Source organism: Chionomys nivalis, chromosome 8 (genome assembly GCF_950005125.1).
Source record: "Chionomys nivalis chromosome 8, mChiNiv1.1, whole genome shotgun sequence".
NCBI classification, from domain to species: Eukaryota; Metazoa; Chordata; class Mammalia; order Rodentia; family Cricetidae; genus Chionomys; species Chionomys nivalis.
In genome coordinates this window covers 34,740,031-34,755,588 of record NC_080093.1, presented here as the reverse complement: position 1 = coordinate 34,755,588, position 15,558 = coordinate 34,740,031, and the positions used below count along the sequence as shown (strand labels likewise).

General features: G+C 41.1%; 1 protein-coding gene across 1 annotated transcript in view; it reads right to left on the bottom strand.

Annotated features, from left to right (window-relative positions):
• The window catches only part of Cfap95 (cilia and flagella associated protein 95), an 86,498-nt gene that overhangs the window by 56,045 nt on the left and 14,895 nt on the right, over positions 1-15,558 (bottom strand). The window contains exon 2 of the mRNA XM_057779424.1: positions 319-424. Coding sequence (XP_057635407.1) covers positions 319-424 — 106 coding nt within the window. The remainder of the gene's footprint in view (positions 1-318; positions 425-15,558) is intronic.

Here is a 15,558-nt window from a genome sequence, read left to right as displayed (position 1 = left end):
CTTATCAGACCAGTGAGATGACCTGATTTTGGACTTAAACCTCCAGAACTGGGAATGGAAATAAATGTCTTTGCTTCAACGTAGCCTGTGTCAGATATTTTTTTATTAGCAGCAGAAGGCTAACTAATACAGTCAGGCAGCATGCTAAGCACTTTGTTGCGTCTAATTCAGCCAATAACCTTAAGAGGTTTGCTAAGTGTACTGTAACCAAGCCACCGAATTAATGTCACTAATGACTAACAGCATTGGGAGAAAATACTTTTCACTGTTTCAGAATGACAAAGATTTCAGACAAAGAAATTAACAGCAACTACTTACTGGACAGTCAGTTCCAAACCGCCAATATGTTGAATTACACAGTTTTTTCACTGTCTCAGGTCCCTCTATGTCATAATCTTTGGGGAAAGCTTCTCTGTCACGGTGCCTTCAGGGAAAAAAAGTATTAAAACATTACTAGGAAAATACTTATTGACCATGCATTGATTTTTAAAAACTTTAAATTTGATATATTTCATTATTCTCTTAATCATGAATTTGTCAAATCCATGATGGATGATGTATTTCTCACCCATTTTCAAAGAACTCTGAGACTACTCCCTAAAAGTAACTTGGCACATTCAATAAAACTTACACTGTCACAGAAACACTACTTAACTAACACAGTAATTATTCAGTAGCTCCAGTGAACTGAATCTTATTTAATAATGTAAATTAATTACTGACAGTAAATTCAAAAATAAGATATGGGAATAGCTTTAAAAAGCAACTTGTCACTTTAGAAAGTCTTTCTACCGTGAATTTTAATTATGTTGTTTCTCAAACAAGGCAGGATGCGTGATTGATAACCTGCGTGGTCCCGGTTTCCAAAGAACACCCAAGGAAACTGATAATCACCATCTAAAAACCAAGCGACAAAGACCCTCTTCCTTTTCTTTATTAGAGATTTATTTATGTACACGAGTGCTCTAGTCCTTTATCTTCATGTATGAGTTCATGCCAGAAGAGAGCATCAGATTTCACTATAATTGTGAGCCACCATGGGGTTGCTGGAAATTGAACTCAGGACCTCTGTAAGAGCAGCCAGTGCTCTTAACTGCTGAGCCAACTTTCCAGCCACAAAGCCTTACTTCTTAAAGTATGCACGGAAGAGGAAGAAGTATTCCAGTCATCTTGGCTAAGAGGAGGTTAGGGCTAACTTTAAAAGGAGAGGGGAAGAGAAAGAGAGATTTGGTATGATAAATGACAAGAAAGTGCTGCGGTTGACAAGCGAAGTAAATTTTCCTATAGCTGTTTTAGATTGCGTAAAGGAAGTTGAGACCAAGCATTGGCAGAAGGGGCCCTCAGGGATGCAAGGCAGGGACTGCACATGGGATACTCAAAAGCACATCCAACCATCGGTTTACTCAGCCGAGACTCCTAAGGCCCTGCTTGGTGAGATTTGAAAATGGTATAATCCCCTCTGAAACTCAGGTACACATTAGATTCCCTCAGTGGCAGTGCTGGGAGATCGGCCTGAGAAGAGGCAATTAGGTCTTTGAGATGGGTGTATTAGAACCTTTCCTTACTGGGTTAGCGGCAGGTTGAATGTAATTGGCCCTCATAAGCTCATAGGGAGTAGCGCTACCAGGAGCTACGGCTTTGTTAGAGAAAGCGTGTCACTGTGGAGGTGGGCTTTAGGGCGCCTATGTTCAAGCTCCGTCGGGTTTCTCAGTTCACTTCCTGTTGTCTGTGGGTCAAGATGTAGGACTCTCAGCTTCTTTTCCAGCATCATGCCTGCCTGCATTCCCCCCCATGTCCCACCATGATAATGGCTTAAAACTCTGAACTGTAAGTCACCCCAGGTAAATGATTTCTTTTATAAGAGTTCCCATGGTCATGGTGCTTCTTCACAGCAATAAAAACCATAATGAAGAGAGTTTTGGTAATACTAGGTGAACTCTCGTTCTTGAGAGACTGGATTAGCTACCTTGAGAGCAGACTTATGTGGAACCGCCCCTTACACTTGCCTCTTCTATTCTTATCTGCTCCTCCTGCTTAACCATGAGGCCTAGGGTCCTTGGCAGGTGCAATCTCCTGGTCTTGAACTTCCAACCTTAAGAGTTATGAGCTTTCTTTTTATAAATTACCCATAATTGTGGTCTGAGTATGAAAATCCACCATAGGATCATGTGTTTGAACATTTGGTCCTCAACTGTTTGGAAAATTATAGAACATTTTAGGAGGTAGGTTCTTACAGTCGTTGCAGTTGGCCCTAAGGTTTGACATCTAGGCCCTGTTTCCTGTCTTCTCCATTTCCAGCTGAGGATGTGCAATGACCAGCCAGTTCATGTTCTAACCCCCTCCTCACTCCCTTATCCCCCTGTCACATGCCTCCTCTTGTATAATATACAGCCTCTCCTGGAACTGTGAGACATAACAAACTTCCTTAAGTTGCCTTTGCTGGGTCTTTGGTCACAGAAACTTAGTGTTTCTATTGTTGTGAAGAGACACCATGACCATGACAATTTTTATAAAGTGAAACATTTTATTGGGACTGGCTTACAATTTCAGAGGTTTAGTCCATTATCATCATGGTAAGACATGGTGGTGTGCAGGCAGACATGGTGCCAGAGACAGAGCTGAGAGTGCTGTATCTCGATCCACAGGCAGCAGAAGGAAAGACAGGGTTACAATGGTCAGACTTGAGCTTATAAGACCTCAAACCCTGCCTCCATAGTGACACACTTCCTCCAAGGCCACATCTACTGCAACAAGGCCACTATTTCTAATAGTGCCACTCCCTGTGGGCCAAACATTCAAACACATGAGTCTACGGGGGCCAAATGTATTCAAACCACCAAAGTCACAAAGAAAACAACGAGTGCATCCAGCCACCAGTATTTTGTCGGAGCAACAGAAAGCGGACTGAAATGGTGCTACCTTTTGTTGGGCTGCATTTGCAACAGGCACAAACTTGCATTGGGGAATAAGCCTAACAGAGTCTACCTTCAGCTACTCCCCACTTCTGCAGAAATTGACATAACTAAGCAATTAGTTGGGAAACCTCAATTTGTCCAATTTCTTCCAGCTGTGAGGGTGTTTTGCATTATTTTGGCACTCAGAATCCCTCTTTGCTGACACTTCATCAGCAGAAGCATCCGCAGCTCCCTATGACCTCCCATTACAGATCCATCCATGATGCAGGCTGGGCACTTGTGTATCTGTTGGCCATCTGTACGACTGAGAAATGTCTGTAAAGGTCCATTGCTATTTAAGTTGCATTGTTTTGCTTTTGGTTATCGAGGGTTTTAGTTTCTTGTATATTTTGAACACAGATCTTCTGTCAGATGAATAGTTAATATTTTCCTCTTGCTTTGCTGTCTCCACTGCTATGATGAAGTTTTTCAAATGATATAATCAAGTTTGTCTACTTTTGCTTCTGGTTTTGTGACTTTTTTCAAGGTTGGGGGGTGGGTTGCCTCCTTTTAAAAAGTTCCTGGCCCATTTCAATGTCTTGAAGTATTTTTCTGATTTTTTTTTCTTCTAGTAGTTTAAAACTTCACGTATTATAACTAAATCTTTAATTTTTTAAAAGTATTTTTGTTTTTGTGTTTTTAGAGACAAGGCTGGTCTCGAACTCCTGGTCCTTTCGGTTGAGGCTCCTGCATGCTGGGACTACGGGCACATGCTACCACACTGGGATTTTTCATCCATATGCAGCTGTTTTCTGTTTGCTTGTTTGCTTTTTGTTGTTGTTTGTCTGCATGTTCTTTTTTTTTGTGATTGGTGAGATTGGGTCCAGTTTTATATTTCTGATGTGCACACCCCATATCCCCAGTGCCTTAATGTCGGGGTCCAGCCTCGACGAGTTTCACCCACACACCCTCACTGAAAGCACCCTCCTTTCCCACACATTTCATTTTTAAAGAGCCGGTGTCACCGATGCTCTAAGCTGAGTTCACAACACATCAGGCACACATCTGTAATCTTGGCTCCTGGAGTCCGAGGGCAGAGGACTGATGTGTGTGAAGACAGCCTAAGTGAGGCTCTGCCTCCAAAGCAAAACCAAACACAGTTTTAGCTGTGGAATCTAGGTAGAGTGGGATGCTGCCAGGATCAAGCAAGAAGCTGCCAATAACACTGCTAAACTCTCATGATGCTTGGGTAAATGCCCACCACAAAAAGAAACAACTGGAAACACACGCCATTAGCACAGAGGTTGAGACAGTTGTGGAGAATAGACGGATCTCTCACTCAAACAAAAGTGCTTCCCAGAGCAGTCAGTCTTCCCTGGAAATGGGTGGGACCCATTTCAAGTATTTGAAGAGAACATCCAAAACAAAACAGTCATCCATCAACTCTAAGAATAAGACCTTTAATATAAAAATCAGCATAAAATAAAACAATCCAACGTTCTTTCAAATTGAGTAAATTTAATGGTGTTTGAAAAGGTGCCCTGTCACTGTAGACTACACAGCAACTTGGATTACCAAAAAGACTGTCACTGGCCAGCCTGGTCAGGTCCAGGGTCTTTCGCAGGTCTCTGTTCAGACATGAATCTGAAAGGTGCTGGTCTGCAATTAGCTCAAAGTCAAAGGCATTTGAATATAGGTGTTCTATGCCACTGAATTCCAGGCCAGGGGATAGCACAGAAAAAAAAAAGACCAAAAGAATGTGAGATGGATAACAGGGAGAAGAGCAGTACAGTGCCACTATCTGGGCATGACATAGCCATTGAAATCTCGAATTCACAGCTGCCGTGATTCCTCACACTGGAGCCTGAGCAAGACTGGCCCTGTCAATAGTATGATGGAAGGATAGGAAACTCATTGCTTCAATTAGCGTTACTATTACTGTGATAAATGCCATGACCAAAAACAACTTGGAGAGGAAAGGGTTTATGTGGCTTGCTCTTCCACATCACTGTTCTTCATTGAAGGAGGTCAGAACCAGAACTCAAACAGGCAGGAGCTGACACAGAGGCTATGGAGGGGTACTGCTTACTAGCTTGCTCTCCATGGCTTGTTCAGCCTTCTTTTTTATAGAACCCAGGACCACCACCCAAGGAGTGGCATCAAACACTAAGAAAATACCCTCCAGGCTTGCCTATAGCCCAATCTTAGGGAGGCATTTTCTCTCTTGGGGGTCCATTCTTTCTGATGACTCTATCTTGTGTCAAGTTGATACAAACCTAGGCAGCGTATTCATGGAGTCTTAGCTCTCCCTACTGAAGAGTCTATGACAGAGAGAATCATTGTCTGCAATTGCGTACTCACTGGTGAGTCCACTAGGCTGCAGCTGATAATTTCAAAACCATGGTCATAACAATAGCTTTATTTAAACTCAATGGATCACAAAACAAAACAAAAAATCATGAATGTGGGGAACAGATTTGTTGGGAACAGGGGAAGTTCACAGGAGTGGGGCAGAAGAATTAAACTGCATTTTATACATGATGGAAATGTCAAAGAAGAAATTTAATTAACAGATGATATTAAAATTCTTTTTAGATAAAACTGATTCACAGTGTAAATATTAAATTCTGAAGAGTATTTCAGAAACTAGCAGAACATAATCAAAACCTTATCCACTTTGCTTCAAACGCATAAGCTCTACAAAACCTTGATCCATCTTGTAGTCAAGACAAAGGACACTGATGTTGTTGTGAAATAAGGGCAGCATATTTTGGTACGTGGACTGGACTACCTTGAAATAATAGAAAGTGTTCCAAATCTGGGAGCTGTCCTGGTTCTAAAACCAGAAGCTTTTTTAAATTCTTAGACTCATTTTTAACTCAAACTTAATAAATGAGAAATGTCATTGTTTTTTACTGCTGAGTAGTACTCTAATATGTATATATTCCATACTTTCTTCATCCATTCTTCCATTGAAGGGCATCTAGGTTGTTTCCAGGTTCTGGCTATTACAAACAATGTTGCTATGAACATAGTTGAGCATATACTTTTGTTGTATGATAGGGCATTTCTTGGGTATATTCCCAAGAGTGGTATTGCTGGGTCCAGGGGTAGGTGGATCCCGAAATTCCTGAGAAACCGCCACACTGTTTTCCAAAGTGGTTGCACAAGTTTGCAGGCAAATGGACGGAAATAGAAAACACTATCCTGAGTGAGGTGAGCCAGACCCAAAAAGAGGAAGATGGGATGTACTCACTCATATTTGGTTTCTAGCCATGAATAGGGGACGCTGAGCCTATTATGCGTGATCCTAGAGAAGCTAATTAAGAAGGTGAACCCAAAGAAAATCATTTAGGCGATGAAAGGAGACAGAGACAAAGACCCACATTGGAGCACTGGACTGAAATCTCAAGGTCCAAATCAAGAGCAGGAGACGGAGCACGAGCAAGGAACTCAGGACCGCGAGGGGTGCACCCACACGCTGAGACAATGGGGATGTTCTATCAGGAACTCACCAAGGCCAGCTGGCCTGGGTCTGAAAAAGCATGGGATAAAACCGGACTTGCTGAACATAATGGACAATGAGGACTACTGAGAACTCAAGAACAATGGCAATAGGTTTTTGATCCTACTTCACATACTGGCTTTGTGGGAGCCTAGGCAGTTTGGATGCTCACCTTACTAGACCTGGATGGAGGAGGGTGGTCCTTGGACTTCCCACAGGGCAGGGAACCCGGATTACTCTTAGGGATGATGAGGGAAGGGGACTTGATGGGGGAGGAGGAGGGAAATGGGAGATGGTGGCGAGAAGAAGGCAGAAATCTTTAATAAATAAATAAATAAATAGAAAAAAAATAAATGAGAAATGTTTGTCTTTACTTCACTATGTTATTATGAAGATTTTATATAAAACATATAAAAGCACTCACAGAAAAATCAACAAATTTTGACTTTTTCAACAATGAACTATTTTAAAAAATACTAAATATAATACAATATGTGTCATTAAAAAGTCATGTAAACACAAAAGACTCTGTGTAGTCAAAGTAATTCTCAGCTTCAGATGAGATCAGAAGCCACAGTTCCCTTCAGACCGCCCCACCACAGCAACCCTAATCCCTGCTTGCAGAAGAAAGGTGGAGTTAGGGCATAGGGTTCCTGTCTAGCAAAGAGGTCAAGTTATACACTAGGGTTTCTGTAGTCTTATGTGTAGAAGGAATGAGGAGGAAGTGGAAGTTTGCAAAGAAACTTTTTTCCCTCAGTACCACATTTCACACTGTTCTAGAATGATCCATTAATGTATTCAGCTCTCATGAGACTGAGGACTTCTTAGACAGAGATTATTTTTGATTCATCTTTTTGATCTGGTGACTTGCATAGTCTGACACGTTATAAACAATTAGATCTTTTATGATTGATGGACGGGTTGAATCTTCCTACATTTTGTTACTGCTGCTCTAATATAAATGCTGAAAGCAAGGGCTTTCAAACGTGCCCATAAAGAGAAATAGCATCCTGGCTTAGTCTTCAAAAGCACCCATCAAGAGGCAGTGATCATGCATATTGACAGGTTAGCTCTCTGCAACACCAGCCAGTCTCCAGAGGAATTATAAGCCTACCTGCTAAATGGGAACACTCTCACTAGACGTGTGCATGACACCAATTGCAGAGGGTTTTGAATATAAGAAGTATCTGACATGAGAACAATGAAATTCTGAGCCCAATTCCAGCTTCTGGTTGCTTGACAAGAGACACATTTCCTTTGCAGATTTCAAAGATGTTAAAAATGTTTAGTTAAGACTCCAGATGGCAGAATATATTAACTTTAAGCTTCAGAATTATTGATGTAGTTCACAGCTACGCTGTCAGCTATTGTATTTTCTGATGTAAATGTAGTACAAATAAGAAGAGAGATATCTTTTCTATTAAGTTTCATAATCTTCAGCTACCCAAGACTTTAAAAGAAAACTACCCTGGAGAGTTGGCTATGTTCCCCAACACATTCAAAAATTAAAACCAACAGAAGCAAATGCTGCAAAGAGATTTGACGATCCTTTTTAAGATTTCATAGGCAAAAAGATGTATAGGCCAAGCTAGTGCCATTTAGCAGTTTATACATTAAACCGACAAGAACACTTAGATATATTTGCGGCATTGTAAGGAGCTTTTACAGTTTTGAGAGGAATCATGACATCTTAGAGTGGTGAACAGGGATTTTGTTTTTCGGTGTATCCTATGTTGTGATTTGCAATTCTGCACCATGATCTTAAAATCTGCAGCTTAAACTGTGCTCTAGAGAAAACTACCTGGTGAAGATGGATATGCTGTATTTTCCTCATTCAACATATATTGAGTGGCATGCAAATCAAGCTGTATCACTGTTATAAATTTCCTACATAGACAATCTTCAAAAACAAGAAAATCCATAGAGAATATTGTGAGCAAAGAAATGAATAGAACAGTCGGATACAGGAAGCAGTTAAGGAAATGTCAGTCTGATTGACTGCCAAACACATGACTTATGGACAGCTGAAGAAACACATATCAGACAAGGTGACAGGTCACTGATTACACTATCTGGGACGCATTTCATGATTTGTTGTCCAGTAGAAGTAATGACAGTCGTCCTGCTCAAACCAAGACAGCTAGTCCTCAATTATCTTCCCTTTCCAACATGCTTCTCAGGGTTTCTATGACCTCCCCTCCAAAAATAGCTAGTATAAGTTGGCCAAAGACACTCAGAGCCTAGTGTGGTAGTTCAGGCCTGGGATCACAGCATCTGAGACAGGGAATTCTCATGAATTCAAGACCAGCTCGGGAAACAGAGTGAGAGCCCATGGCTCAAAAAGCAAAACAAGAGAAACCAAAAAGGTGTTCTGGGTGTAGGAAAGGGACTCAAGGGAAAGAAAGAATTTAAAAATGAATTATACATTCAGTGGAGTCCACTGTAGTGCAAAGGACACCGAGATCACTGGCTCTCAACCTGTGGGTCATGATCCCTTTGGGGGGGGGGGGTGTCAAATGACCTTTTCATAGGAGTCACATAGCCTGCATAGCAGATATTTACATTATGATTCCAAACAATAGCAAAATTATCATTATGAAGTAGCAATGAAAATAATTTTATAGTTGGGGGTTAGCACCACATGAGAGACTGTATTAAAGGGTCCCAGCAATAGGAAGGGTGAGAATCACTCTAGGGAGTGTTACCTGGCGTGAAAATTAGTCGCCCTTCCTGCTGCAAACAAGCAAACACCATCTACTTCTTTGTGCAACTCCCCCCCCTCTAATCTCACTAGCATTCTAGAAAATAAGAGAGTCTAATGTCCATTTTAGTGTGTATTTCTGTGATTTCATGTGTTAGCCACATTGAATAGATAATAGGAGGTTATTTGGTTTCAGAGCAATTCATTTTTATTTCTAATCCTCTGCTATCCAAGACTTTAAAAGAAAATTACCCTGGAGAGTCAGTTAGATTCCTCAACACATTAGAAACTCAAAACCAAAACAAATGGGATTTTCTTTGTAAATAGGATCTAGGGTTAAAATAGTTTCCTCAGAAACATAGCTAAAGAATGCACTTTTTTTTCATTTTCTTATGAGAAATCATTCAAAAGGAAGAAAAAGGGGGGAAAGTTAAAAGTGAAACTAAAATACTGGCAGAAGCAGGAACTGTAAGCCCCAGATTATACCATGTGTGGGGGCTACTTAAAAGGAGCCAGAACCCAGTGAAAGCCAAGTAGGAGATGTGCAGAGAAGAGGTCATAGGAAAGGTGTCTGTGCTGGCTACTTTTATGTCAGCTTCATAAGTCATAGTCATCTGAGAGGAGGGAGCCTCAACTGAGAAATCGCTTCCATAAGATCAGGCTGCTGGCAAGCCTGTAGGACATTTTCTTAATTAGTGATAGATGTGGGAGTGCCTAGCCCAAGGTGGGCGGGGCCATCGCTGAGCTGATGATTCTAAGTTCTATAAGAAAGCAGGTTAAGCAAGCCATGGGGACCAAGACAGCAAGCAGCACACTCTATAGCTACTGCATCAGCTCCTGTATTCCTGGTCTGCCTGTGTTCCTGCCTTGACTCCCTTCAATAATGGGTTACAATGTGGAAGAGTAAACCAAATCAGCTCCTTTCCTCCTCAACCGTCTTTCTGTCCTGATTTTTCATCATGCAATAGTAACCCTGACTGAGACAAGGTCTCTATAATGAGGTGACTCATAGGTGGGAAGCTGCAGAGTATTGACTGAACCAGACCACGCTCCACGCAGTTGTGCCCATGGACTCTTTCACTGTAAACACTAAAAAACACTAGATGGAAGACATTTAAATTTTGTCTCACACACTAGTTTGTAATTCTCAAGAGCTGAAAATCCAGGTCAATTTTTTAATGAAAATCTGTGGTCAGAGAGATAAGAGGAACCTTTGAGTCAAGCCCACCCTCAGCACTGCTCTTCAGCATGGAGTATAGGGCGAGTAGCTCAAAGATACCAATATTAAGGGGATACAAGCCTATCCTAGAGTCCACTTATGGGAGTTTTACAAGACAGATTTCTTTATGTAACAGACATTGTGCTCACCAGTACAATTCTTTTTTCAGGGAATACAAAGACCAGGAGCCAAGACCTTCAGTGGCAAATGTGTGGTAACCACACAGCATTGACAAGGAAGAGGAGACAAGAAGGGAAAGTCAGCTGTTTGACAGTCACAGGAAAAAAAAAAAAAGTCAAACCATGTATTCATGAAACCAGAAGGGGCAGCAGAAAAGTGTTGATCCTCTTTATGAATTTACAGCCAGCCATTTCTGCCAGTTTCAAAAGAGAATGAGATGAATTTTAGGAAGTCACTGGGCTGCCTCACTCAGAAGAAAGAAAGAAAAATGACAGGTCACAACAGTTGAGATCACCAAATATTTTTTTCTCTGGGTTTAGAACTAACAACAGCTAGGATTAGGATTAGATTGGAGACATGTGATCAATGATTAGAACTTGGGTCCCTTCCTTGGTTAAGTGGGCAAACTTCGGTTGCACATGTGCAGAAATCTGAAACCTCTCCCTGATTACCTTTCTAGAGAGCTTTAATTTCAAGTACACATTCTTAACAGTGAAGAAGCTATATTTCATTATTTTCAACACTATGTTATATTCTCTAGGTATCAAATAACAGATGACAAATCACAATTAACTAATATTTTTGAAAGACCTAGATACAAACAGTTTATCAAACAATTTAAGTCAAAGATCAAATGCTTTGGAAATTCAGACAGTAAAAACACAACTCATTAGCCAAGTGTAATGGGGGCATATCTATAGTTCAAGAACTTTGTAGGTAGAGATAGTAGGATCAGAAATTCAAGGGCCTTCTTGTCTACATAGCTAGTTCAAAGATTACTTGACTTACATGAGACCTTGCCTAAAAAAATTAAACAACAAAAAAACATTCAAGAATGTATATGATCTAACTAAGGCAGTACCCAGAGAAAATGTCAATGCTTTAAATATGTACGTACTAATAACACTAAATATGAATAGGAAAATTTCAAAATAAAACATCAAATTAAAAAAAACATGGAAGAACAATTGGAACCTGAACAATACATTATCCATACTATAGAATATTATCAAGTAGGAAAAAAAATGAACTTTGGAAACGTACTAAGTCACAAAAATCCATCAGCTCAACAGTTCTGCTGTTGTGAAGTGAAAGGAAACCATATAAGCAGAAAATAGCTTAGTGCTCGCCGGGCTTCATGCTGAGACTGGGGAATGTCTGGAAGGAAAGGTTTGGGGGAAAAGAGTTTCAATGGGGAGAGTATTAGTTATTTTCCTGCTGCTGCGAGAAAACACCATGACCAAGTCAACTTACAGAAAGAAGGATTTATTGTGACTTACGGCACCAGAAGGGTCAGAGTGCATGCATATCATAGATTCAGGAAGCTGATCATGGTCATAGATGTGCATTTTCAAGGAGTAATCTGTGTGAATGGTACTTATAGCTTAACATGTCATTTTAGGGGATGAGATATGGCTCAGATGGTAAAGTACTTGCCTGATATGCATCAGACTCTGAGTTCAATCCACAGCACTGCGTAGAACTGTGTGGGGGTGTCCACCTATAGTCCTAGAACTCAGAGGACGGAGGGAAGAGGAACAGGAGTACAAGATCATCCTCAGCTACATAAACAGTCTGATGCATACACATGTGCATGTATGTATACACACACATATATTTACATATATGTATATACGGAATATATGTTCCTTAAAATAGAAGTCTTAGAGCCTACATTTCCATAATTCTGTGTGGATATATTTAGAAAACTAGATGATATACAGAAATTAAAAAGAAAAAAATTACCAAAATTTCCCCCAGTGAAACAAAACCCCAAAATGGATGATTACTAAGGAAGATGTAGAGAAAGTGTTTAAGAAGCAGATACTTGTCCTTCAGGACATTATCAGTCCCAGGAGGTTCTCTAGGGGCAAGATTCTTCATATTTGTGCCTGACACATGGCAGGGCATTTGACACACCTTCTCCAGCCTATTTATGGAGTGGCACTGTCAGAAACTGGAGCAGTGAGGACGGGTGCTCTAGTTTTTATCTGATGAGATCATGACCAAAAGTAAGCTGGGAAGGAAAGTGTTTATGAGGCTTACACTTACTTCTACATTGTAGCAGTTCATCATTGAAGGAATTCAGGACAGGAACCAGAGCAGGCCAGGAACCTGGAGGTAGAAGCTGATGCCAAGGCAATGGAGGGGTGCTGCTTACTGGCTTGCTCCTTGTAGCTTGCTCAGCCTGCTTTCTTAAAGAACCCAGTACCACCAGCTTGCAGAAGGCACCACCCACAGTGTGCTGACCTCTCCTGATGTGGGAAGTCCTTCTGCATATGTGTTGCTTTTATTGGTTAATGAATAAAAAAGCTGTCTTCAGCCTGAACATGGCAGAATAGAGACAGGCAGGGAAAACTAAACGGAATGCTGGGAGAAAGAAGGCAGAGTGAGGGAGATGCTGTGTAGCTGCTGCTGGGGACAGATGAGTGGGAACCTTGCCAGTAAGCCACAACCTTGTGATGATATACAGATTAATAGAAATGGGTTATTAAGATGTAAGAGCTAGCCAATAAGAAGCTAGAGCTAATAGGCCAAATGGTGATTTAATTAGTACAGTTTCTGAGTAGTTATTTTGGGAGTCTGGGCAGCCAGGAACAAATAAGTGGTCTACAACACTCTCCCACATCAATCACTAATTAAGAGAATACAACCGGATCTTATGGAGGTATTTTTTCAATTGAGATTCCCTAGCTGCGTCAAGTTGACACAAAGCTAGCTAACACAACAAGGCCAGTAAATCAAGCTGAATTCACCACCCTGACTTTGACATAAGTACATACCAACCAAAGATAGCTCCCAGAACACTTCTATTTTTTCAAAGGGTACAAAGAAAAGGCCCAATTTCAAAAGTGAAGCCATTTATGTACACTAAAGTTTTTGGCTTCAGGCAGGAAAGTTCAGGCCAGGCTCAAACTCGCTATGCAGCAGAGAATGACCTCAACCCCAGGACTTTGTGCATGCTAGTCAAGCACTATACCAACTACACCCTCCAGACAATTTTTCTTTTCCTAATGCTTATGTGTGTGTGGGGGGGGGGGTGTATGGTGTGTGCACGCATGCGTGTGCATCTCTTGAGGCAGGATCTCTCCCTGAAGCCAGGACTCCCGTTTTCTCAGCTAGTCTGGAAGAGATCCTCCCTTTTTATGTGAGTGCTTGGATCCAAATTCTGCTTCTCTCAGTTATGTAGCCAACACTCATACCATCTCTCCAACCCTGAATTAATTACATGTACGTTTATTTTACTTATTGAACACATACACATATGCCACAGTGTACATGCCTATGGCCAGAGGATGATCTTGAAGAATTGTCAAACTCATCAAGCTTCAGCTGTCAAACTCCAGCACACCAATTCCTGGGGTTGAGTTCAGGCTGCCAAGCAAGGCAAAACCCACCTCTGTCTGCTTAGCGACCCCACTAGCTCCCCAAAATTTCAAAATAATTTATTCAACACCTTTTTTCAGGGTCTTGGTGTAAGGCCACAATATTTTACCCTCTAGGAGAAAGCCTACAATGATCAATTGACTATTTTATGACTTGCATCCCTACAAGGAGGCCAGTGGCTATGGAGTTCTAAAAATGAAAGATTCTTACACAATGAGGAGAGGGAACTACCTGCTCATGAGTGAATGAATTACTGGATTGATTAACAATGGCCCTATTCTCACGCTAAGAATGGCCATATAAAAACTAGTTAACCTCAATGTGCTATCTTTTGATGCTCACTGGCTGTACTGCTTCACCCATCAGGCTGTAGGTCGAAGGATATGTAGCATCATATAGATAGATAAAAAGTAAGATGTCGTAGCCATCCTCAGCCTTACGTCATGTACAACACAAGACAGCAGTCGAGACACAACAAAAATACCTGCATGCATTTCCAAATATGCGGGGAAGAAGTGAATGCCAGCCTAAGTTGAGAACTACTAACATACCAAACGTTAGTTCTTCTGTGGATGGCAGGGGCAAGATGACCTCCACTGCAAAACTTTATCTCACCCACCAGGCCTAAGATACATGCTTCTCCTAGATGTTCGCACTGTGACAGACAGCAGAGTGGCTACACGGAGTGAGAGGTAGCGAGACTAACACATGAAAGAAGGCAATTGGCACAGATAGCAATCCTTCTCTACCTGGGCTATATTACAACAGAGTATGAAATAGAAGAACACCAGTATACAAACACAAGGCGGGTACTATGAAAATTACCTACAAAGCACACGAATTCATTTGGCCCTGGACTCTTCTTGAGCATCTATCTTCCCAGTTCATTGGCCAACTTCTACCCTCAAGAGAACCACATTTGTTTCTTAATAAACTGTCTATAGCTGTCACTGTTAGTCTCTGTTCGAATTCATTGTTAGAAACCTCAGTGGGTGGGGTCTGTATTCTGATCCATGCCTAATAACCAGGACCTCTGACTTATTTTAGCCTTAGCTATGGCACATGTGGTAGGCACTGCAATTACTAACTTAGCCCTCCCCACTGCTGCCTCATGGTGACAGTCCTTGGCATCCTATGGATAGCAAAGATGGTCCATATGAAGTTCTGAACCAGAAGTCTGCCTTTAACACACATAACAATAAATATATTTTGACTGTTTTTTTGTTTGTGTTTTGTTTTTGTTTGTTTTTAAGCACTACAAATCCAATCCAGGCCTTTGTACATGTTAGGAAAACTATCACCAAGTTACAGTCCCAGCCCCAGTAAAAATACTTTAAATAAATGACACCCACAAAAGAGCTCTTTATCTAAGTTTGTTTTTTTGTTTTGTTTTGAGTTCATTTAATACTTCTGGATCCTGGGTGAGCAATCGGAGTTTTCTTAATTGTTTAAAAGTTACTTTTACTTGTTTTAGGTTACGGCTTTTTGCTTTGTTTTTGTTTGGGTGGGGGTGAAAAGTTGTTATATTTGGGGATGGGTTTTGTATATTTGCTTGCTTGCTTCATATAAGGTCTTGCTTGGTAGCCCAGTCTGGCCCTGATCTCTCACGCCTCCTGACCCCGAACACTAGAGTTCCTGGCTTGCACCACTACACCCAGTTTGTGTTGAAAAA